The sequence below is a fragment of the Grampus griseus genome (assembly GCF_964374135.1).
Source record: "Grampus griseus genome assembly, chromosome: 17".
NCBI lineage: Eukaryota > Metazoa > Chordata > Mammalia > Artiodactyla > Delphinidae > Grampus > Grampus griseus.
In genome coordinates this window covers 68,969,352-68,995,909 of record NC_139011.1, presented here as the reverse complement: position 1 = coordinate 68,995,909, position 26,558 = coordinate 68,969,352, and the positions used below count along the sequence as shown (strand labels likewise).

Sequence of the window (26,558 nt, the reverse complement as noted above, 5' to 3'; positions counted from 1 at the left end):
CCAGGGCTTGAACCAGTGTTCCCTGCATTGGCAGGCAGATTCTTAATCACTGCGCCACTAGGGAAGCCCAATTTGGCTGATTTAAATTTTTTTTTCTTGCCTAATAGTTCCAGTACTATGTTAAATAGAAAGGGTGAAAGCAGGCACCTTTGCCTTGTTCCTGATCTTAGAGGAAACGCTTTTAGTCTTTCACCATTGAGTCTGATGTTCACTTTAGATTTTTCATATGTGGTATTTATTATGTTGAGGTGGTTCCCTTCTAATTCTAGTTTGTTGAGTGTGTTTATCATGAAAGGTTGTTGTTAAATTCTGTTAAATGCTTTTTCTTAATCAATTGAGATGGTCGTGTGTTTTTTCTCCCCGTCATTCTGTTAATATTGTCTATTATACTGATCAATTTTTATATGTTGAACCATCCTTATATCCCAGGAGTAAATCCCATTTGGCCATGGTATTTAATCCTTTTAATATGCTGATATATTTGGCTTGCTAGTATTTTGTTGGGGATTTTTACGTCTGTGGTCATAAGGGATACTGGTCTATAGTTTTCTTTTCTTGTAATGTTTTTGTCTTGTTTTGAAATCAGGGATATGCTGGCCTCCTAGAATGAGTTAGGATGTGTTTCCTCCTCTTCACGTTTTTGGAAAAATTGGAGAAGGACTAGTGTTCTTCTTTAAATGTTAGGTAGAATTCATCATTGAAGGCATTAGGTCCAGGGCTTTACTCTCTCAGGAGATTTTTGATTAGGGATTCAATCTCTTTATTAGTTATAGGTTTATTCAGATTTTCTATTTCTTTGTGATTTAGTCTTACATCTTAACTATATTAAATCTCCAATCCATGACATGGATGTCTTAATTTATTTGGGGTTTTTAAATTTCTTTCAACAGTATTTTGTGGGTTTTAGACTGTTTAACTCTCGTTTAATTTATTCTAAAGTATTTAATACTTTTTGATGGTGTTGTGAATGGTCTTTCCTTAATTTCATTTTTATATTATTCATTGGTTTATAGAAATACAATAGAAATTTGTATATTGATCTTGTATCCTGCAGTTTTGCTGAACTCTTTTTATTATTACTGTTTTTAGTGCATTTCTTTGCATTTTTCTGTATATATGATTTTTAAAAAATAAATCTATTTATTTATTTATTTATTTATTTTTGGCTGTGTTGGGTTTTCATTGCTGCGTGTGGGCTTTCTCTAGTTATGGTGAGCAGGGGCTACTCTTTGTTGCAGTGCATGGCTTTCTCATTGCGGTGGCTTCTCTTCTTGTGGAACATGGGCTCCAGGCTCACAAGCTTCAGTAGTTGTGGGTCGCGGGCTCTAGAGCACAGGCTCAGTAGTTGTGGCACCCAGGCTTAGTTGCTCCGCGGCATGTGGGATCTTCCCAGACCAGGGCTCGAACCTGTGTGCCCTGCACTGGCAGGCGGATTCTTAACCTCTGCGCCACCAGGGAAGTCCTCTGTATATATGATTATGACATCAGTTAATAGAGGTTACTTCTTCCTTTTCAATCTAATTTTTTTTATTTCTTTTTCTTGCTTAATTGCCCTGCCTAGGGCTGCCAGTACAATGTTGAATAGGTATTATGAGAGTGGGCATTTTTATCTTATTCTGATCTTAGGTGGAAGGCATTCAGTCTTTAACCATTAAGTATGATGTTAGTTGCAGGTTTTTCATAATTGCTTTTATTAGCTTGAAGTTCCTTTGTATTCTTTGTTGATTATTTTTATCAAGAAGGGGTATTTAGCGTATTCTTTCAACATTTTACTAACTTGGAAGTTGAATTTTGCGAAATGCTTTTTCTGCATCTATTGAGATGATCCTGTGGTTTTTGTTCTTTATTCTGTTAATGTGGTGTAGTATATTTATTGGTTTCAGATATATTAAATCAACCTTGCATTCCTGTGATAAATCTCACATGGTCATGGAGTATAATCCTTTACATATCTTGCTAGATTTTTCAGTTTACTAATTATTTGTTGAGGATTTTTATCTCTATATTCATGAGTGTTACTGGTCTTTGGTTTTTGTTTTCTTTTGATGTCTGTTTGATTTTGGTATCAGGATGATACTAGCCAAATAGAATTAGTTGGATGCATTCTTCCATTTTCTATTACTTTGGAGAGTGTGTGAAGGATTGTTGCTAATTCTTCTTTCAGTGTGGTAGAATTCACCAGGAAGCCAGTTGATACTCATCTTTTCTTTATGGGTAATTTTTTGATTACTAATTTAATCTCTTTCCTTGTCATTGGTTAATTCATATTTAAAATATTGTTCTTGCATCAGTTCTGGTAGTTTGTGTCTTTCTAGAATTTGCCCATTTCATCAAGATAATCTAATGTGTTGGCATACAGTTCTTCATAGTATTCCCTTACAATCTTTTTCATTTTAATAAAGTCAGTAGTGGTGTTTCTTTTATTTTTTTATTTCAGTAATTTTAATCTTCTTATTTTCATTCTGGCTAAACATTTATCAATCTTGTTGATCTTGTCAAAGGATCAGCTATTGGTTTAGTTGATTTTCTCTGTTGTGCTTCTGGTCTCCATTTATTTCTCCTCTAATCTTTTTTTTTTTTCTTGCGGTATGTGGGCCTCTCACTGTTGTGGCCTCTCCTGTTGCGGAGCACAGGCTCCAGACGCGCAGGCTCAGCGGCCATGACTCACGGGCCTAGCCGCTCCGTGGCATGTGGGATCTTCCCGGACTGGGGCACGAACCCGTGTCCCCTGCATTGGCAGGCGGACTCTCAACCACTGTGCCACCAGAGAAGCCCTCTCCTCTAATCTTTTTATTTCCTTCTTTCTCTTTACTTTGGGTTCAGTTTGCTCTTATATTTTCTAGTTTTTGAAGGTGGAAGTTTAGGTTATTTAAATATAGTGTCTTCTTTTTAAATATATACACACTACAACTATAAATTTTCTTTTTATTACTGTTTTAGCTTCATTCCCTAAATTTTATACATTGTGTTTTCATTTTTATTCGTCTCAAAGTATTTTTCAGTTTCTCATTTGATTTGTTCATTGATCCATTGGTTAGTTTGGAGTATGTTGTTTAATTTCCACACAATTGTGAATTTCCCAAATTTCCTTTTGTTACTGATTTTTAATATTATTCCATTGCGGTTAGAGAACATATTTTGTATTATTTCAATCCTTTTAAATTTATTGAGGCTTATTTCATGACCTAACCTGTGGTCTGTGCTAGAGAATATTTCATATGCGCTTGAGAAGAATGTGTGTTATACTGTTTGGGGGCAGGTAGTTTTATCAATGTGACTTAGATCTAGCTGGTTTATAGTGTTTTTTATTTTCTGTTTCCTTATTGAGCTTTTGTGCAGTTTTTCTATTATTAGAAGTAGTGTATTGAAGTCTTCAGTTATTATTTTTGATTTATTTATTTCTGTCTTCAGTTCTGTCTGTTTTTGTTTCCTGTGTTTTGAGTCTGTAGTTATGTACTTATATGGTTATAATTGTTATATCTTACTGATCAGTTGACCCCTTTATTGGTATAAAAGATCCTTTCTTTGTCTCTAGTAACAATTTTTGACTTAAAATATATTTTGTCTGTTAACAGTACTGCTACTCTTGTTCTTTTTAGTTGCTGTTTGCATGATATATAATTTTCTGTGTTTTAACCTCAGTGTAGTCTTTGAATCTAAAGTGTGTAGACAGCATACATTTGCGTCCTACCTCCTACCCCCTTCAATTCTGCTAGCTTTTGCTTGTATTTACATTTAATGTAATTCCTGTTAAGGTAGGATCTCTGTCAGCCATTTTGCTATATATGTATCTTTTAAAAGTATATTTTATGTCTTTTTTGTTTCTCTGGTTCTCCATTAATTCCTTTTCTTTGATGTTAAATATAGCATTCCATTTTAATTCTCTTGCTTCTTTTAGTGTAATTTTTGTATTATTTTCTTTGTGGTTTCCTTGCAGATTGAAATTAATATTTTAATTTAAAAGAACTGAGTTCAGATTAACACCAATTTAATTTCAGTAGTATACAAAAATTTTTCTTTAATATAATGCCATTCCTTTCCTTTTTTTTTTTTTTAAATTGGCTCATTCTACTCCATTCCAAGACTTATCTTTTTTTTTCACATCTTTATTGGAGTATAATTGCTTTACAATGGTGTGTTAGTTTCTGCTTTATAACGAAGTGAATCAGCTATACATATACATATATCCCCATATCCCCTCCCTCTTGCATCTCCCTCCCACCCTCCCTACCTTTCCTTCTTCTTGATGCCATTGTTGTCAGATAAAGTGTATCTTTATACACTTAAGCTCCTCAACACAGTTTTATAACCCTTCCTTCCTTTATGTAGTTGTCTTTTAAATCAGATAGAGAAGAATACAGTTACAAATAAAAACATTTGTAATATCTTTTTAAAAAATCTATTTTAAAAAGTTTATTTATTATTTATTTTTGGCTGCATTGGGTCTTTGTTGCTGTGTGTGGGCTTTCTGTAGTTGCGGCGAGCGAGGGCTACTCTTCATTGTGGCGCATGAGCGTCTCATTGCAGTGGCTTCTCTTGTTGCGGAACATGGGCTCTAAGCACGCAGGCTTCAGTAGTTGTGGCACACGGGCTCAGTAGTTGTGGCTCGTGGGCTCTAGAGCACGGGCTCAGTAGTTGTGGCACAAGGGCTTAGTTGCTCTGTGGCATGTGGGATCTTCCTGGACCAGGGCTCGAACCCATGTCCCCTGCATTGGCAGGCAGATTCTTAACCACTGCACCACCAGGGAAGTCCCATATTTGTATTATCTTTCATCTTTACCTATGTGGTTACTGTTACTGGTGTTCTTTATTTCTTTGTGTTTACTCCAGTTACTGTTGAGTGTTCTTTATTTCAACCTGAAGTGCTCCATTCAGTATTTCGTATAAGACAGATCTGTTAGTGATGACTTCTCTGATTTTTATTTAATAATGTTCTAATTTCACTTTTATTTTTGAGGCATAGTTTTCCTGGATATAAAATTCTTGGCTGACTTTTTTTTTTTCTATTAGCACTTTGAATATGTCATCTCATTGCCTGCTGGCCTTCATGGTTTCTGATGAGCTGTTAATCTTATTGAAGATCCCTTGTATGTGTTGAGTTATTTTCTTGCTGCTTTTGAGATTCTTTCTTTGTCTTTGGGTACGTTGACTATGATGTGTATAGATGTGGCTCTCTGAGTCTTTTTGCTTTCAGTTTGATGAGATACATTTGCATAATTTCTAAGAAGTACGAGCCCTGGATCACCAGGGAAAAAGGAGAAAAGGAAGCTTGAGAGGAGCCTTCAGTTGTTAGGGAATCATTGCTCCTACTTTGCCCAACACTTAGAACCGCTTACCTTTGACACAATTCCCATCCCATGCCTCCATAAACAGGGCAAGGTTTTAGGGATTTTATTAGTCGTATACCATCAATACCATCAATAAAATCTATGATTCAGTGAACAAAAGTGTGTATAAGTTTATGTATTTTTTCCATTTCTTTATTTTTAGTTTTGAATGGTGGTTATCTTTGCTCTTTGTTTTATGTGCTTTCTTTGTGTACTCTTTCAGAAATATATTTCTTGAAATGTGGAAGCAATATCACTCTTTAAGCAAAAATGATTGGAAAATTGATGAGAGACAGAATTATAGGAGGATGATACAAATTTGTTTAACGGAGGAGAGTAAAAAGTACAGAGATTATTAATGAAGCTACCAGTGTCTGAGTAACAAAAAGGGAAATTCCCAAAGCAGTTGGTAAAATAGAAAGTGAAGATTAGGGACTTTCAATACTTTTCCATGGAAAATGTGACGTTCATATTCAGAAATGACAAAATATACAAGGATATAAACCATAAGTGGGAATAGGCTTGCAAAAAAAGAATGACAGAGACCTCAGATTAGGAATTGTTAGGCAAAATATAAAATGGTCATATTGATCATGTTTATATCAGGGCATAAGAAACTATGAAGAATGACCAACAGGTTTGAAATAGAATTAACTAGATATTTTAGTAGAAATTTTAAATAATTGAGAGTAGTAGGTCAATGGATGGGCCTTAATAGCAGATTTGACATACCCAAAATGAGAATTAATAAGTTGGAGCAATGGTTTTCAAATGTGGTTCTCAGAGTAGCAGCATTATGGGAACATGTTGGAAATGCAAACTCTCAGGCCCCATCCTACCTATGAATCAGAAACTCTATTCTGGGGCCCAACAACTTGTGTTCAGTAAGCTTTCCTGGTGATTCTGATGTACACTAAAGTTTGAGAACCTCTGAACTAGTAGATCTGAAGAAATTCAGCCAGAACAGGGAGAAAAAGACATGGAAAATATGAAAAAGGGAGTAAAAATTATGGCACTGTAAAGGTTTAAGTGTAACTAATTGGAATTCTAGAAAAAGAGAGAGAATGAGGTAGAAGAAGTATTTGAAGAGATGATACCTTAAAATTATCTACAATTGATAAAAGGTCCTAATCTATAGATTCTAGAAGCCTAATATCTCTCAAACAGGAGAAATAAAAGAATTCCATACCAAGACAATCATAGTAAAACTTTAGAACATAAATGAAATACAGAGGAACTTAAAATCAGCCAGAAAGAAAAGACATTACTTTCAAATGAACTCTAGGAAGGAATTCAGAAGATAACTATAGATACCGTCAATTTGTTGAGACGATTTTGTACTCAGCAAAGTTATCTTTCATGAATGAGATTGAAATAAAAATATTTTAAGAGAAACAGCTGAATTTGCCACTAGCAGACCCTTAGTAAGTACAATTCTAAATGCAGAAGGAAGGTCACATAGGGGAGGTCTGAGTTACTCTTTCATTTACATGAAAGAGTAGAAAGAAAAAAATGTGGTAAATATGTAGATGGAATTAAATAAATATTATGTATGGTAAAATTATAATGGGTTTAAAAGTAAGTAAAATTAAGAGTAATTAATAGGAATAGCATGTAATTTGGATGGGGTTAGATGGAGTTAATGTGTTTAAAAATCTTTATCATTTGTGAGCATTGTAAAGATTTCGATTAGCTTTAGTCTTTGATAAGTTATGTATGGGTGTTATATTTCTAGGATAACCACTAAAAATATATGGACAAAAGATGCAACTTACTAATGTGCTAGAGGAAAAAAAAATCCAAAAGGAGGCAAAAAAAGAGAGAACAAAAAGAAACATTGAAAGGTTTAAGGAGCCTATTTAATCTGATTGTAAGTCCAAATTAAATGGCAAAATTAAATTTGATGTTAGTAAATGGTAAAGTATATAAGTCAGAGAGAAAGCTTGTCATACTAGTTGCAGAAGCAAAATCCAGGTACATGTTACTTATAAGATATACTTGAGCAAGTGGTAGAGAAAAGTTGAAAGTAAAAGGGTACAGATATACTAGGAGAATATGAATTATACTAAAATTTGTTTAGCTATAGTAACATTAGATGAAATGGATTTTTCAGTCATAAAGGTTTGTTTGGGACAAAGAGGATCCATTTATAAAGAATAGAGGTTCATTTTAGCAGGATAATATAACAAAAATTTTTATGTACCTGAAAACATCATCTCAAAATTCATAAAGCAAAAATTTAAAGAACTGCAGGTAAAAGTTGACAAATATAGTATCCTAATGTGAGACTTTATTACTTCTTTATATAAGTGTTAGATAAAGCAGAAAATAATAAAGTTAGAGAATAATTTACTTAACATAATTAACAAGCTTATTTTAGTGGAAATGTATAGAAATTCACCTCAAACTTGAGAATATCTATTTTTACTAATCTCACAAGAATATTTATAAAACTTACCACATCCTAGTCCTTAAAGGAAGTCTCAGTAAATTTTGGTAGACTTATATCCTATGGACCATTTAAAGTAGAAATCAATTTTTAAAATAACAAACCCTCGATATATTGGAAATTAGAAAACAGGGAACAAATTAGGAAATATGTAAAAATGATGAAAATTAAAATAATTATCAGGCATCTAAAAAGTGAGAAAAAGAATAGCAAAGTAAACCCAAAGAAGCAAGGAAAGAAATAATAAAGAAGAGAAATAAATGAAATAGAAATATATAATACTGAGGATCAACAGAATCTAAAGTTCTTTGAAAAGACTATTAAAATAGATAATTCTCTACTGATGTTGGTCAAGGAAAAAAAAGAAAAAACCAAAAGTGAAAGTATAAATAAGAAATATTAGTAATGAAAAAAATTGTCAGTTTAGTTGTAGTTAACCTTAAAAAGACAATAAAAATATATTATGAACAAGTTTATGACAGTGACTTTAGAAATTTAAGTGAAGAAAAATTCCTATTAAAATTTAACTTAATAAAATTGATAAGAAGTAATAAAAAAACATTGATAATATCAAAACTGTTTTAAAATTTGGGGATCACAAGTTTCAAATCATCCCACAAAATAAACTCTGCATCTAGATGGACTGGTTAATTACACCAGACATTCAAGGAAAAAAATTAATCTTACACAAACTAATACAGAGTATCAAATTCACACTGCTACTGAGACTATGATACTCTTGATACTCAAACCTGACAAGGCCAATATGAGAATAGGAAGTTATAGGCTAGTTTCACTCACAGAAGAATCCTAAAATTGAACCTCATAAAGTAGAAAAGGATATTTCATCCCAAATTGCAATTATTCTGGAAAGTAGAATGAATAAACTTAGTATTTCATATCAACTAAGAGTGTAGGCTCTGCAGGCAGAGTGCCTTGGTTTGAATCCAGGTTTTACTAATCAGCTTAAGGCAAGTTTCTTAAGTTTTATTTCTTGTTTGTTAATTGGGATAATAGTGGTATCAACTCATAGGGTTATTCTGAGGATTGAATGAATTAAAATATGTAAAGCATCTAGAACAATGTCTGATATATACTAAATGCTAATTGGTGTTAGATATAGACATTATGGTAAAATCAATTACTGTAATACATCATATTAAGAGAACAAAGAAAAAAGCTATATGGTTATCTCAATAGATACAAAGAAAGCATTAATAAAATTCAATATGTCAGTATATTAGAGGGAGAGCTGCTTACACTGAGAAAGTATAAACATGAAAAACCTACATCATGTATTTTACTTAATGGTGAAATGTTTAAAATACTCTTTGAGATTGATAATAATGACTAGTGTAATTATTGTCATTACTTTTAGGGCTCAATAATTGTAGCAAGGTCAAAAATAAGAAAGGAAGGAAGGAAGATAGGTACAAGGATTAGAAAAGAAGAGAGAAAACTGATATTATTTGCAAAAGAATGTACAGATAAAATATAGAATTAATAGTGTTAGCAGAATTGATGAACACAAAATTAGTATATAAAAAGCAGTTGCAGGAAATGGTAATTTCTTAAAATGTTAAATGTCTACTTACAACACTGCAGTTCCACTCCTAGGCATATACTAGAATGTCCTCTAACACCATATACAAAAATAAACTCACAGTAGATTAAAGACCTAAATGTAAGACCAGAAACCATAAAACTCCTCAAAGAAAACATAGAACACTCTTTGACATAAATTGTAGCAACGTTTTTTTGATCCATTTCCTAAAGCAAAGGAAATAAAAGCAAAAAATAAATAAATGGAACTTAATTAAACTTAAAAGCTTTTGCACAGCAAAGTAAACCATTGACAAAAGGAAAAGACAAGCTACTGAATGGGAGAAAATATTTGCAAATGATATGACCGATAAAGAGTTAATATCCAAAATATATAAACAGCTCATATAACTCAACATCAAAAAAACAAACAACCTGATTAAAAAATGGGCAGAAGACCTGAATAGACATTTCTCCAAAGAGGACGTGCACAGGGCCAACAGGCAAATGAAAAGAGGCTTAACATCGCTAAGCATCAGAGAAATGCAAATTAAAGCCACAATGAGATATCACCTCACTCCTGTCAGGATAGTCATCAAAAAGAACACAACTAGCAAATGTTGGTGAGGATGTGGAGAAAAGGGAACCCTGGTACATTGTTGGTAGGAATGTAAATTGGTGCAGCCACTGTGGAAAGCAATATGGAAGTTCTCAAAAAGCTAAAAATAGAACTACTGTATTACTCCCCACTCCTGGGTATATATCTGAGAAAAACAAAAACACTAATTCGAAAAGATACATGCACCCCATTGTTCATAGCAGCATTACTTATAGTTGCCAAGATATGGAAGCAACCTAAATGTCCATCAACAGATGAGTGGATAAAGAAGGTGAGATTTATATACACAATGGAATACTACTCAGCCGTAAAAAAAAGAACAGAATTCTGCCATTTGCAGCAATATGGATGAACTTGGAGGGCATTATGCTAAGTGAAATAAGTCAGAGAAAGACAAATACTGTATGATATCATTTGTATGTGGAATCTAAAAAATACAACAAACTAGTGAATATAACAAAAAAGAAGACTCACAGATATAGAGAGCAAACCAGTGGTTACCAATGGGGAGGGACAAACTTTTGGGTGTAAGATAAGCTCAAGGATATATTGTACAACATGGGGAATATAGCCAATATTTTTTAATAACTGTAAATGGAAAGTAACCTTTAAAATTGTATAAAAAATATATTTTAAAAAATCCCCAGAACAATAAAGCACACATTTTATTTCTGCCAGCAAAAAAAAAAAAAAGGTGATGATGTTGTTTTCAGAGATAGGAGCCTTTTGTAGTCTCTTTTTTTATTAGTATAGTTTTATTTTAAAAATAATATTTGAGTTTATCTTTTATAATAAAGATATTTAAATATATTGTTTTCTTCAAACAATTCCTGTATTTTAACATGTATTATAAACAAATACATTATGTTTTTATGTATTATATGTTTTATGTATTAAAACAAATACAAATGTTTTATGTATTATAAATACATTATGTTTTATGTATTATAAACAAATACATAATGTATTTGTTTATGTATTATAAACAAATAATGTATTTGTTTATGTATTATAAACAAAACATAATGTATTATAAATACATTATGTTTTATGTATTATAAACAAATACATTATTATTATGTATTCCTGTATTTTAACATGCATTATAAACAAATAGTACTTTATTCCTTGAGGTTTATATTACTGTAATATGTTAAAAATTCTTTTTTGATTCCTTGTAAGTTTTTTAAAATTTTAAATTTATTTGGGATAGTCAGACTCTTTACTGTATTTATATTGTTTTATTCTTGAAATGGCTAGGAAGTTATTTTCAATACTTTATTTTGGAGCAAATTTATTGAGTAAGTCATTAGTTATGATATTACTAGAGGGACTTCCACTGCATTCAGAAAAGTGCGAAAGTAATACGTATATTGCTTGATGAATTATCACAAACTGTTTTTACTTGTATGTGAAAGTTTTACTTGCATGTAACTGCCACCTAGGTCAAGAAATAGATTCAGTAGATTTGAAAGTTCCATTAATTATGAAAGCAGAGATAGGGGTCATTTACTTAAGGATTTCTCTTTGAACTATAGAGAAATTCTTTCCCTATTTTAAATGTACTTAAATGCCATGCTATTTCAAAGGCGTGTTGCATTTTCTTCTTGTTTTGTTATAAATGAATCTGGATTATTGTGTATTTGATGTAGGAGTACGGTTGGACAGAATGAACTGAAAATTACAAGTGATCGAGCAATAAATTCAGGATTGTTTTTTGAAGGTAAACCAAAGCCTTCAAAACAGTCACTTCAGTCTTACCAAGAAGCTTTGCAGCAGCAGGTATTCATTTTTTTATTCATTCGTTTGTTCATCTAATGTTAAACATCTTATGTGTTAGTACAGTGGTCTGTTAAAACTCAGAGTGTGGCAGAGGAGAACAAATTCCATTCATTTATAATTCAGTGTGATAAGGTTTGATGTTGGTAGACTGGAATGCATGGGATAGGGAGAATAATTGCCTGGGCTGTTAGGAGGGCTTCACATGGTTGATGATATTTGAGTTGCATGTTATACAGTGAATAAATGTGAAATTCCTGGTGTATTCAGTAAATGGAATTGATGTAGGAGAAGGGGCTGGAGTGTTAGATTGTGCTGGATTGTGAAGGATAGCTAATAAGGGTTTTTCAGTTTCATCTTGTTATCAGTAGCCAAAGGGAGGACATTTTAAACCAAAGAGTGAAAGAAATAGTTGATATGAGTAGATGTGGCTTTCAGGAAGATATCTGGTTCTGATATGGATGGTTGGGAAAGAGATGTGGCAGAGAAACCTTTTAGTAAACTATTGAGGTAGTCCAGCCAGGAGGTAACAAGGCGCTGAACCAGGTGGGGAAGATGGAGAGGGCATCCAAGAGACAATTCTGGGGTTCCATTGATAGGGCTTAGATTTAGGGAGTGAGGAAAGAACAGAGGGCTTGAAGATGATTCTGAGTATTGTAATCTGAGAGAATAATGAGGCTGTGAACTCTGATGGTAGGGAAAAAAGAGGTAGAATGCTTAGGGAGGAGGATAATGTTCTGTTGTGGTTTGTAATGTTTGGAGAGAGTTTACTTAAGAGTAACTGTATCAGGGACTTCCCTGGTGGCGCAGTGGTTAAGAATCCACCTGCCAATGCTGGGCACACGGGTTTGAGCCCTGGTCCAGGAAGATCCCACATGCCATGGAGCATCTAAGCCTGTGCATCACAACTACTGAGCTTGCACTCTACAGCCTGTGAGCCACAACTACTGAGCCCACGTGCCACAACTCCTGAAGCCTGTGCACCTAGAGCCCGTGCTCTGCAACAAGAGAAGCCACTGCAATGAGAAGCCTGTGTACCGCAACGAAGAATAGCACCTGCTCATCGCAACTAGAGAAAGCCCTTGCGCAGTAACAAAGACCCAACACAGCCAAAAATAAATAAATAATAATAAATTAATAGCTTAAAAAAGTAAAAGAGTAACTGTTTTAGATGTATGGGTTTTTTGAGGGGAATACTCATATCTCCTCCAGAGAGGACCCTGGAACTCTAGGTATATATTCACCTGAGGTACTTTTCTACAAAGTTTCACTTGGATTTCTTCTAAAGCTCAGCTTTTTTGTTCAGTTTTTTACGTTGGGCAACCTCCTTGGAAGGTGGATTTTTTTAAATTACAGAATTACCAACATTATTTTTTTGTGTGTTATGATTCTACAAACAAGAGACTGCATTTATCTGTTTTCAAATGAGCATATTAAAAACACCACCGACAAAAACAGATTTCCTAACTCTAGAATTTTATTTTATGTATGTGATAACTTCCTTGGCCTTTCTGGAGTAGTTGCTTAAATTTTCCATGCATATGGTTATGATTTTAAAAGTAGCTTTCCAAAATGTAGATCTTTATTCATTGCCTATTTATGCTTTTAGAGACCAACCCTGTGCTTATACTTGATGATGATAAGACTGTATTTGTTTTTTATGCTTTCATAAAGTATAGTTAAATAGCCCAACACTCTCCAGAGAACTTTGAACCTTCAACAGCTTTGAATTTGGGGAATGGAGTTTGCCCGGGGTAGAGTAGGTCTGGTGAGGTATAGGAAGTAGTTGGCCCAGATCTCATGAGGTGTGAGGAGTAGTTTGTTGCTGACCAGATCCCGTGAAAGGGTAGATGAAAAAAGGAAGTAGGGAGATTTTGTTGGTCCCCATGAAACTGGTGAGGTTAGGGAGGGAATGAAGCTGGGGGGTGGGAAGATGGAGTTGGTTTAGTCCAAAGTGGCACCAGTGGCTGGAAAGGACTCAAGTGACATGATGTGAGGGAGTAGCAGCTATATATTCCAGCTAGCAAAGTGTTGTTAAATTGTTTTTATTTTATTTTATTTTTTTATAAATTTATTTTATTTTTGGCTGCATTGGGTCTTTGTTGCTGCATGTGGGCTTTCTCTAGTTGCAGCGAGCAGGGGGGCTACTCTTCGTTGTGGTGCCCAGGCTTCTCATTGCGGTGGCTTCTCTTGCTGCGGAGCATGGGCTCTAGGCGCGCGGGCTTCAGTAGTTGTGGCATATGGGCTCAGTAGTTGTGGCTCGTGGGCTCTAGAGCACGGGCTCAGTAGTTGTAGTGCACTGGCTTAGTTGTTCCATGGCATGTGGGATCTTCCTGGACCAGGGCTCGAACCCGTGTGCCCTGCATTGGCAGGCGGATTCTTAACCACTGCACCATCAGGGAAGCCCCTTAAATTGTTTTTAAATATATTTGTGATGTTAAATTTTATAGTGAAGTATACTGAAAAAAAATCCAGTTTTTTCTCTAATAAGAAAAATAAAATCTGATATTAAAACTAACTTTTTGTATCAGAATACTTGTCAGCACTTATTATGAATGTTTCTTAATGTTGTTAAGATTCGAGAAAGAGAAGAAAGAAGAAAGAAAGAACGAGAAGAAAAAGAAGAATATGAAGCTAAATTAGAAGCTGAAATGAGAAGTTATAACCCCTGGGGGAAAGGTGGAGGTGGTGCTCCTCTGAGAGATGCAAAAGGAAATCTGATAAGTATGTTATTTCCATTGATTTGTTGTTTTTAAGAGAAACTAAGTTTAACTTTTTAAGAGAATGGGGAGTAGAAAAAAGTGGGAATCATAGTCTGTAAGGCAAGGTCTCTTTTTGTACAGCTTAATGCAAGAGGTATTTTGATAGTAAGCATAATAACAGGTTAAAAAGCCTTTTTTCTTCAGATTACTCTTCATTTATCTTTATTAAAAATTTTTCACCCTCCAATGATAATAACTCAGTTGCAGAGAAAAGTTCATGTTAGAGGGGGGACCTTGAAGATGGCGGAAGAGTAAGACGCGGAGATCACCTTCCTCCCCACAGATACACCAGAAAAGTTCATGTTAGTTGGCAAGTTTTTACCCAAACTAGTAGTTAGAATTTTTAAAAGTTTTCTAGTAAAAACAATAAAACCCTTATTGCAATTTGTTTTTAAACTAGTAAGACGTCTTTAAAATAAGTGATCCGGTGTAGTGGGGGGATGTTATATTTAATTCATATATGCCATGTACTTGCACAATGCAGGACTCCTTTGACAAAGATCTGGCCTCAGAAAGTTTTGGCAGGTTGCAGAATTATATTGATTTATCTTTCAATTATGTACTCTTAAAAATGTTCCATCTAGAAATCACACAACAAGCACTTTGAAAAGACGCTTTATATAACTTGTTATATATATTGGAATGGTCTCTGATTAGCTTTTAGCTTAGAATAAAAGCAGAGAAAGATAATGGGTTTTTTAAAAATTGTTTAATTGTAAATGAGAAATGAATAACTGGAAACCCATTAAAATGGTAAAAATGTAAATTTCACATTCTTTGGGTTTATGCTTTGTTGTAGGGATAGCTGAGTGATGAAATCAGATTTTGAGGGGTACTGAGTTATTAGAGTTCTTAAGTATTATGCCTTTGATTCTTTGTTAAAGATGACTTTTTTAAAAAGATATATTTGAGGCCCACTTAAATTAATGAGATAATTCTTTTATTTTCCAAAGGATTTATTCCTTTCCTTTCTTCACCTCATAAATACTTTCCTCACAGTTTTGAAGACTAGAACTCTTACTCTCTCTTTATAGATGAGATGATTTTAGGTGATGCATAGATAAGCCTAGAAGTTAAATGTTTATTTGAATATATATTAAAAAAACACTGGTTTTCTATTAATGGATAGTATTATAACATTTCCTTTGAAAGTAAAGGCATTTAACGAAAAGTGCTCTAACGAAGAACTCCCATTTCTCAGAGGCTTAAGGCTTAAGGCAGTGTAAATTTACTTCTCACTTAAGTCACATTCTGATGCTGTTTGGGTGGTTCTCCTCCAAGAGGTGACTTGGGAATGTGAGCTTCTTCCATTGTGTCATTCCACCGTTTTGGAGTCCTTTATTTCTAGCTGCATAGATGTGGTCCAGAGGGTGGGAGAACAAGTTGAGAATTTTGTTGGGGCCTGGCCTGAAAGTGGAGGAATATCACTTTTGTCTTTGTTCCATTGTTCAGACCTAGTTATAAGGTTCTAAAGTAACTGCTTGGGAGGCTGGGAAGTTTTGGGTTCTTTATACCCAGGAGGAGGACATGAGATTGATAAGCATCTGCCCAGTCTTTGCTATTAAATTTAAATTGTAAATTGATAGAAACATAACAGTTACCACGAAGGAAGTGCTTATTTATGTAACAGAAACTTTGGGAAACACTGGAATAATTTCCTAGAAGTTTCCAGCTTGCTCTAAGATTATATCCAGTTCAGACAATACAATTACAGTGTTTTGTGTATGTTTAATTGGTGGAAGTGAGTAGGATAAGTGTTTGTTATTGAATTATAAAATACTGTTTTAGAATTGCTTGACCTGACAGGAATGGAGCAAACTTTTCTGAGATTTTTACTTTTAGTGGTAATGTTTAGTTTGCTTATTTAATGCTACAGTCATGCCATGAAATAAAAAAGGTGTGCTGTTTTATCAAATGCAGTGGAACTTTTTTTTTAATGATATTTTCAAAGCAAGTAAACTCATCACTTAAAGAATATCAGTTTGTTTTGTATGTGGCTGTTATATTTTAGAGAGAGAGGGAACATAATTTTTCTTTTTAAAATATGTAGTAAAGGGCTTCCCTGGTGGCGCAGTGGTTGAGAGTCTGCCTGCCAACGCAGGGGACACAGGTTCGTACCCTGGTCTGGGAAGATCCCACATGCCGCGGAGCGGCTGGGCCCGTGGGCCACGGCCGCTGAGCCTGCGTGCTCCGCAGCGGGAGAGGCCACAACAGTGAGAGGCCCGCGCACCGCAAAAAAAAAAAAATGTAGTAAAGTTCAGTGTTTTGCTTTTTTTCATGAGATCGCCAAGACCATATAACAGGGGTTATGTTGGGTAACTTTAATTCAGCTGCTGGCTTTTCTAATTACTCCTGTTTCATCTTTGATCTTTTATTACAAACAAATTAAAGAAATTGAATGTTCACCATTATCTTCGCTCTCTAAGAAAGATCTCTTTATAAGGTAAACTCGTTATTAATAAAATATCAAAATCTGTTACTCATACAATTTTAACATAGCATCAACCCTTTTAGAGTAAATACCTCTCGTTTTGATTACTTGTACTACACTTAAAATCTGTTTCTCAAAATGACAAAACTGTAGCAATGGAGAACAAATCACTGGTTACCAAAGATGATAGCTGAGGAGAGGGAGTAACTATGATGGAGTTTTTGGGGGTGATGGAACTCTTCTGTATTCTGATTATGGTGATGTTACTTGACTCTATTGTATATTAAAAATTTAAAAAACCTGTACACCAAGAGAAAAAAAGTGAAAAAAAAAAATTAAAAATACTTAACCAGTTTGAAAGATAGCAGAAATATCTCATAGTTCTAATTGATTAATAGCAAGATTGCTTCACATATATTTGGTTAAATGTTTGTATTTCTTTTATGTATTACATTTGCCCCAGTTAGATTTATGTTTGTTTTTATGCTGTTTATTGAGACACAATTTGCATACAATAAAATTCGCCCTTTTTTTTTTTGCGGTACGCGGGCCTCTCACTGCTGTGGCCTCTCTGGCCGCGGAGCACAGGCTCCGGACGCGCAGGCCCAGCGGCCATGGCTCACGGGCCCAGCCGCTCCGTGGCACGCGGCATCCTCCCAGACCGGGGCACGAACCCGTGTCCCCTGCATCGGCAGGCGGACTCTCAACCACTGCGCCACCAGGGAAGTCCAAAATTTGCCCTTTAAAAGTGTTTTGTTCATTGAGTTTTGATAACTGATTCTGGTAACCACTGCCATAATCAAGATATTGAACATTTCTAACTTATCCAGCCCGATACCCTTGTCAGTCTCTGATCTGTACTCTGGCACAATAGTATTGCCTTTTATGTCTTTTTTTATGTCTTTGTCATACAGAAACTTAGTATGATGTTTTTGAGATTTATCCATGTTGTTATATATGTCAGTAGTGTATTTCTTTTTATTACTGAACAGTATTCTGTTGTGGGGAAGCACCACAGTTGTTTATCCATTTACCAGTTGATGGACTTCTGGATTCTTTATAGTTTGAGGCTATTATGAATAAAGCTGTTATAAACATTCACTTACAGGTCTTTGTGTGGACATGTTTTCAGGTTTTTTGGGTAAATGCCTAGGAATGGAATTGCTGGGACATATAATAAGTGTATGTTTACCTGTGTAAGAAGCTCCCAGACCTTTTCCCAAAGTGGTTGTGCCATTTTGCATTCCCACCAGCAGAGCATGAGATTTCCCGTTGCTGTGAACCCTCATCAGTGCTTGAGATTGTCTTAGAAATTTGTCATTCTATTAAGTGTGTAGTGACATCTCATTGTAACTTTTTGTTTTGAAATAATTTGACTTATAGAAGAGTTGCAAAGATAGTATAGAGAGTACCTTTTACCTAGGTTCCCTTAATGTTAACACCTTACGTAATCTTGGCACAGTGATCAAAACTGAAAATTAAAATCGTTATGATACTATTAATTAAATGATAGACTTTATTTGGATTTCACCAGTTTTTCCCCTAAATCCTTATTCTGTTCCAGGCTCTAGTCCAGGATCCCATGTTGCATTTAGTTGTCATGTGTCTTTAGTCTCCTCCAGTCTGACAGTTCCTCTTTCTGTGTCTTTTTTGTTTATATATATATATAATAGCTTTATTGAGATCTAATTCCCATAACACACAATTTACCCATTTAAAATATACAATTAAGTAGTTTTTAGTATATTCATAGGGTTGTGCTAAAATCACACAGTCAACTTTAAAACAGTTTCCCCTTTGAATTGCTTTGGTACTTTTGTTGAAAATCAGTTGACCATAAAATTATTTCTAGACTCTCAGTTATGTCTCATTGATGTAGATGTCTGTCCATATGCCCTATTACTCTCTTCATTATTGTAGCTATGTAGTAAGCTTTGAAATGGAGAGGTGTGTCTTTGAACTTTGTTCTTCTTTTTCAAGATTGTTTTGGCAACTTGACTTCCTTGGCATTTTCATATAAATTTTACTCAGTCTGTCAACCTTAACAAAAAAAAGCAAGGTGGGATTTTTCATTGACTTTGTAAGTCAGTTTTGGGAAAGCCAGCATCTTTATTTAACAATATTAGTCTTTTGATCCATAAATGTGGAATATTTATCCACTAATTAGTCTTGGTTAACTTCTCTTAGCAATATTTTGTAGTTCTATTTTGTAAACCTATTTTGTTAATTGTATACTTAAGTATTTAATGTGTTTTGTTACTGTTTTAAAAGATACATTTAAAAATTGCAATATCCATTTGCTCATTGCTAGTTTGTTGAAATATAGTTGATTTTTGTGTATTGTCTTTGCTTAACTCACTCATTTGTTTCAGTAGTTTTTTTTTTTTTTTTGGTAGATTGTTCAGGATTTTTTTTTTTTTTATGTAGACAGTCATGTTATCTGTAGACAGAGTTTTATTTCTTCCTTTCCAATCTGAATGCCTTTTACTTATTTTACTTGTCCTTTCCCTGGTTAGGAACTCTAGTACAATGTTTAGAAATCATGACACCAAATCGTGAAGTTTGGTGGTTTGAATCATTTGAGGAATTTATCCATTTCTTTTGAGTTTTTGAATTTTTTGGCATAAAGTTGTTCATAATATTTTATTATTATTCTTTTAAGCTCTGTAGGATCTATAGTGATGGCACCTGCTTCTCTTTTATTCCTGATATTTGTAACTTTTATTTTCTTTCCTTTTTCTTAACCAGTTTGCCTAGAGATTATCTATTTGATTGATCTTTTCATAGAACCAGCTTTTGTTTTCATCGATTTTTCTCTGTTTTTCTTCTCTTCCTATTTCATTGATTTTTGCTCTTTACTATTTTCTTTCTTTTCTTTGCTTTGTGCTTTTAATTTTCTCTTCTTTTTCTGATTTATTAGTGTGGAAGCTTAGATTATGGTTTGAGACCTTATTTCTTTCCTAATATATGCATTTAAAAATGCTACAAATTTCCCTCTGAGTACTGCTTTAACTGTATATCTCAGATTTGATATTTTATGTTTTCATTTTCATTCAATTCAGTTTTCTAATTCTCCTTTTCTTTGACCCATTGATTATTTAGAAGTGAGTTTTAAAAATTTCCAAATATTTGGATTTGCAAATGAAGCAACTGCAAAGGATTAATCTCCAAAATATACAAGCAGCTCATGCAGCTCAATATCTAAAATACAAACAACTCAATCCAAAATGGGCAGAAGACCTAAATAGCCGTTTCTCCAAAGAAGATATACAGATTACCAACAAACACATGAAAAGATGCTCAACATCACTAATCATTAGAGAAATGCAAATCAAAACTACAATGAGGTATCACCTCACACCAGTCAGAATGGCCATCATCCAAAAATCTACAAACAATAAATGCTGGAGAGGGTTGGAGAAAAGGGAACCCTCTTGCACTGCTGGTGGGAATGTAAATTGATACAGCCACTATGGAGAACAGTATGGAGGTTCCTTAAAAAACTAAAAATAGGGCTTCCCTGGTGGCGCAGTGGTTGAGAGTCCGCCTGCCGATGCAGGGGACGTGGGTTCATGCCCCGGTCTGGGAGGATCCCGCATGCCACGGAGCGGCTGGGCCCGTGAGCCATGGCCGCTGGGCCTGCACATCCGGAGCCTGTGCTCCGCGGTGGGAGAGGCCACGGTGGTGAGAGGCCCGAGTACCGCAAAAAAAAAAAAAAAAAAGAAAACTAAAAATAGAACTACCATATGGCCCAGAAATCCCACTCCTGGGCATATACCCTGAGAAAACCATAATTCAAAAAGAGTTATGTACCACAATGTTCATTGCAGCACTATTTATAGTAGCCAGGACATGGAAGCAACCTAAGTGTCCATCGACAGATGAATGGATAAAGAAGATGTGGCACATATATACAATGGAATATTACTCAGCCATAAAAAGAAACAAAATTGAGTTATTTGTAGTGAAGTGGATGGACCTAGAGTCTGTCATACAGAGTGAAGTAAGTCAGAAAGAGAAAAACAAATACCATATGCTAACACATATATATGGAATCTAAAAAAACAAACAAACAAACAATGGTTCTGACGAACCTAGGGGCAGGACAGGAATAAAGACCTAGACGTAGAGAGTAAACAAGAGGACATGGGGAGTGGGAAGGGTAAGCTGGGACGATGTAAGAGAGTAACGTTGACATATATACACTACCAAATGTAAAATGGATAGCTGATGGGAAGCAGCTCCATGGCCCAGGGAGATCAGCTTGGTGCTTTGTGACCACCTAGTGGGGTGGGATAAGGAGGGTGGGAGGGAGATGCAAGAGGGAGGGGATATGGGGATATACGTATGCATGTAACTGATTCACTTTGTTATACAGCAGAAACTAACACAACACTGTAAAGCAACTATACTCCAATAAAGATATTAAAAAAAAAATTCCAAATATTTGGACATATTTCCAGATAGCTTCCTGTTGTTCACTTCTAGCATATATTCTGTTTTGTTCAGAGAATATACTTTTTTGTTATTTCAATGTTTTTAAGTTTATGAGATTTATTTTATGGACTACCAATTATATATATATATATATATATATATATATATGTATTTTTTTTTTTTGGCGATACGTGGGCCTCTCACTGTTGTGGCCTCTCCCGTTGTGGAGCACAGGCTCCGGACGTGCAGGCTCAGCAGCCATGGCTCACGGGCCCAGCCGCTCCGCGGCATGTGGGATCTTCCTTGACCGGGGTACAAACCCGTGTCCCCTGCATCGGCAGGCGGACTCCCAACCACTGCGCCACCAGGGAAGCCCATATCTTGCAGTTCTTGAGTCAGTAATTTGTGAGTGTTTTAGCTGGATGGTTCTGTCTCAGGATCTCTCATGAGGTTGCAGTCCAAGATGTCACCTGGGGCTACAGTCGTTTGAAGTCTTGATTGGGACTGGAGAATCTGTTTCCTATATGGCTCCCTCACACAGCTCAGGAGGCCTCAGTTCCTTGCCATGTGGGCTTGTCTTTAGAGCTCCTTAAGTGTCCTTTTGAAATGGTAGGTGGCTTCTTCAGAGTGAGTGAGCCAATAGATCAAGGAAGGTGGAGATATATTGTCTTTCATGAAGTAGCCTCAGAAGTCATATACCATCATTGTGCATGCAGTATCCTTTTCATAAGAAACAGCCCACGCTCCAGGGGAGGGGAATTGAGCTCCATCTTTTAAGGGAGGATTGTAAAAAAATTTGTGGATATATTTTAAAACTCCACTCCACATGATATTTTTTCATTAGGAATACTAATGATGTTGGGTAAATTTCACTATGACTTGTTTTGAATTGTAACTATGTTTGTTCTGTATTTAAGATATTCAGAGTTCTGAAGTAACATAGATATGAATATGGTTTTTATGGGTTGTCAAAAATCCATATACTCTTAAGTTCTCTACTGATTTTGAATTTATTTTGTAAGGTTATTTTTTGAAAAATTTCTTACAAGTTTTGATAATTTTGTTTCTGTTTTCAGGGCACCAAGATACCATTGAATTATTTCCAGCTCTGTCCTATTGTTTTTCTCTCCATTTGCCTACTTTAAGAAAATGTATTAAGTATACTAATTATAGAAATGCATTTATTGAAATAAATGGCTTATTTTTCCCTCTCAGCTGATTTGAATAGGATGCACAGACAAAATACAGATGCCTTCCATAACCCAGATGCAAGAACATATGAAGATAAAAGGGCTGTTGTATCTCTAGACCAAAATTTAGCCACTTCAGATGCTGAGAACCTAGAAGATTCTGCAAATAAAAACTCAGGTTTCTAATCACATTCTATTCTTTTGTTTTTTTTGGGTTTTTTTACATTTCTAAAGTTGTTCTGTTCTCCAAGAAAGTTCTTATGATTTTGAGAATTTGGTTACTCTGAGTCAGGAAGCATAACACATTATTCCTGCTATTTACAATAACTTTTCTACATAGGTACTTTGAAAAAAGTGAATAAAGAAATACATCTTGCTCCTTAATAATATGTATGTATTCTCAGCTTTATTACTTGCTTATGTATACTTTAGCTGCTGCTAACACTTTTATTTTGCTGATGGGGAGGGCATTTCTTAAAATCAGATAGTCTTTCTACCCATACAGAGTTTGGTAAAGTTTATGGGTTCTTATACCATCAGAATTAGTTTGAATTAGTGAAAACATATCAGATGTTGTATGATAAATTATACGGTGAAATTCTTTTTTTGTTTGTTTTATAATCAGTTGCCCTCCCTTATAAAACCACAATATACAAAGAAATAAATGAAGTAATTAAAAGTTTACTTTGACTTCTGGTCACGTCTGCCTTTCATAAGCAAATATCTTTGATTTGCTATTAAACAGGGTCCTTTAATTAAAGATTCTGTAAATTGAAGATTATTCAATATCTTTCTTTATGACTTGCCAGGAAAAGTTGTAATCATCTTTCTTTATCAAGTATATGTGAAAGTATGTTACATATTTAAAATTCAAATGAAGTTTAAAGAATATACCACCTTACACTATATTTTGATGCCTATAAAGTAACCATTTATTTATGACAAATTCTCTTTTGTACATTCACAGAAATTTTAATTTTAGACTAGAAAAGAACTCTATATTAGAAAGTCTTTCTAAAATGTCCCTGACTAATCATACAGTTTTTTAAAAACTTAAAAAAATTTTTAATGCATATTGGCCAAATAGGCAGACTAAATGGTGAGCTCTGATTAGAATTACTAGCCTTGCATCTTTCAAGCCTTTGATGGTAGCACTGATCTCTGCAGCCTTTTTGAACACTTCATGAGCTATGTGGTTGGTTGTTTCCATGGACAGCCTGTATCACTGTTTGATCTCTAATTACAAGAAAATGCTTTCCTACTTTGATCCACAGTAGATTTTTACACAGTGGATCTAGTTTTGATTTTTGGAGTACTAAAATTATAACTTTTGATTTTGATGAAATTACTAATTTGGCTCTCACTCTGAGTCTGTAATAATTCAGTGTACAATAGCAGCATCAAAACACCTTTCCATTTTATTGAAGAGAATTTTGACCTCTTTCTGATTATCATTATTTTTCTCTTCATTGGCTTCTGCTTCTGGTAGTCTTTATTGAGATCAGTGGTACAGACCCCTTCTCTTCCGTTCTCTTCTACACCCTGTATTGTTTGTAGTTCTCTCTTAGCCTAGAACTTTCTCTGTCATAGTAATAACACTTTAGGCATCTAGCTCTGCTTACAAAGCAAAAGCCCTGGAAAAATCAAAGCTTTCCATGACCCATTCCCAAGAAGGAGCACAAGCTTGATGATTGAATATGCATAGCAGAATTTATTGTCTATTGCCTTTCTGTACACTACCAGGGTTTTGGTGAAGCTGTTGTGGCCAGGATGCTCTAGTTTAAGAAATCATATAAAATCATAAAATGTTAAAATTTCCCTTTTTTGTGAATTGAAATTTCCTAAATTAACTTTCATTCCCTAAGAATTCACCTAAAACAGACTTTCTGAATGCAAAAAACTATTGAGAGTCACCTTATTTGTTGGTATGCCATCATATATGTGTAGGAGTGTGTGTGTATACTTAGGTATGTGTGTGTACACATACACATACATATGTGGCATGTAATATTTTAAAGGCTTTAAGGGAACTTGAATATACCTGAGCGTTGAATATGATAATGTATACTTAAGGTTCATTATCCTCTAATGTTTTGTCTTGATTAGGCCTGTTTCTGAGGCCCTTCTTAATGTTTGTTGTTTTTCTTTTACTTTATGGTTCTTGGATGAAAAACAATGTTGATAAAGTCCATACTAATTTGGCTTAAATTTATTTTTTCGCTTATTATGATGCCTGAATACATTTTCATTTTCTTTGTTTAGAGCATGTGTTTCCCTTTGGTTTTATTTTTATAGTGTTTTTATATTTGAAAGAACTTATCTTGCCTGCCTCTAATAATATTTTTCTCTAATTGCCTCAACGGTTTAGAATTTGAGTGATCATCAAAGTGAAACAAACTACTCAGTTTTGGTTTGCTAATCAGCTTTTCCACCATAACATAAGATTTTAATGTTTAGGTATTGATTTGCCTTTCTGCTGATCTCTTCAAGTAAGCATTAATAAATTTAAACACAAAGGCAAAATAGACCTAAATGACAGCTAAACTGCAACGCAGTTGTCCTGCAAACACTATATGAGTGAGAGAAATAAATGCTTTAGATTGATGGTATAAGGAAACTAAAAAATGATATAAAAAGTTATGTGAGGCTTAAACACCAATTTTTTTTTTTCTGCATTCAAAGAGACCCCTGGGGTATAATTATTTTCCAGGTTGCTCTTATGAAATAATTTTTTCCCTTTCCCAGAATGTTTAATACTATTTATAGGTAATATATAGCATATTTTTATTTTTCATGTTAATATCTCATTAATATGGTAGAATTTTTAAATAAAAAGTATTGCAGTGATTAAAATAGTCACTTTAATTTGTAAAAAATGTTTTTGGAGCTAACTTTCTAATCTATTCTTTAAACCATGGATGGGAATCCACTTTTGGAATTACTGATTTTTAAAAACAATTTTAGAAAATTTTTGTATGTGTATACATAATACATTTTAGTGTATAATTAAGCAGTGTTCTTAAGAAAAGGATATTTATATTCATAAATAAGAACTTAAACATGTACTTTTTTTTCTGTCTATAAATTTTACTTTAAAGCCTTTGCTGCAGTGAGAGTTGCTTACGTTATTAGCTTTTCTGTTTTCTTGATGTCTTTCAGGTATAGATATGTTATGCTTTTTCAACTGTGTATTAATTTTATTTTAGTTTCACCATTTTTTTTCTCTCTTTACTTTTTATCTGGTCTTTAGATTCTAATCTCAGCCTTCTTCTGAGTTTAACCTCTGGAGTTCCATATTTAGCACATTTTTTTTCAAGATTTGAATTTATTAGCAAAGTCTTCATTCTTTAACCTTTATGTTTTCTAAGCACTGGCTAATGGTATGTTTTTGCAAAATTTCCCTTTCAAGGTCATATGCAAACACAGAGCTCTCCTTTTGCTCGGGGAAATATTTTTGGTGAGCCTCCAACTGAACTTCAGATTAAACAGCAGGAATTATACAAGAATTTTCTTCGTTTTCAGGTGAAATGCTTACTTGATCACAGTTTCAAAGTTTCATAAGAGTTTTTTTAAAAAAATTAATTATTTTTGGCTGTGTTGGGTCTTTGTTGCGGTGCGCGGGCTTCTCATTGCGGTGGCTTCTCTTGTTGCGGAGCACGGGCTCTAGGCACGCGGGCTTCAGTAGTTGTGGCATGCAGGCTCAGTAATTGTGGCTCGCAGGCTCTAGAGCACAGGCTCAGTAGTTGTGGCACAAGGGCTTAGTTGCTCCGTGGCATGTGGGATCTTCCCGGACCAGGGCTTGAACCCTTGTCCCCTGCGTTGGCAGGTGGATTCTTAACCACTGTGCCACCAGGGAAGTCCCCATAAGAGTTTTAATAAACTAAACTTGCAAAGATTTAATCCACAAGATAAAGAATAAATTCTAAAATGCCACACAGTTACTAAAATATCTAATTTATATAAGATATAAATTACATTATATTATGTTATTATACTGTTCTACTTATGTCTGAAAAAGGAAT

General features: G+C 34.4%; 1 protein-coding gene across 4 annotated transcripts in view; it reads left to right on the top strand.

The window, feature by feature from the left end:
- Positions 1 to 26,558, top strand: part of CSPP1 (centrosome and spindle pole associated protein 1) — a 112,489-nt gene that overhangs the window by 51,360 nt on the left and 34,571 nt on the right. For all 4 annotated transcript variants that reach the window (XM_082675001.1, XM_082675000.1, XM_082675003.1 and 1 more), the window contains 4 exons: positions 11,590 to 11,719; positions 14,293 to 14,440; positions 22,562 to 22,714; positions 25,946 to 26,058. In XM_082675001.1, the coding sequence (XP_082531127.1) occupies positions 11,590 to 11,719; positions 14,293 to 14,440; positions 22,562 to 22,714; positions 25,946 to 26,058 (544 nt within the window). The remainder of the gene's footprint in view (positions 1 to 11,589; positions 11,720 to 14,292; positions 14,441 to 22,561; positions 22,715 to 25,945; positions 26,059 to 26,558) is intronic.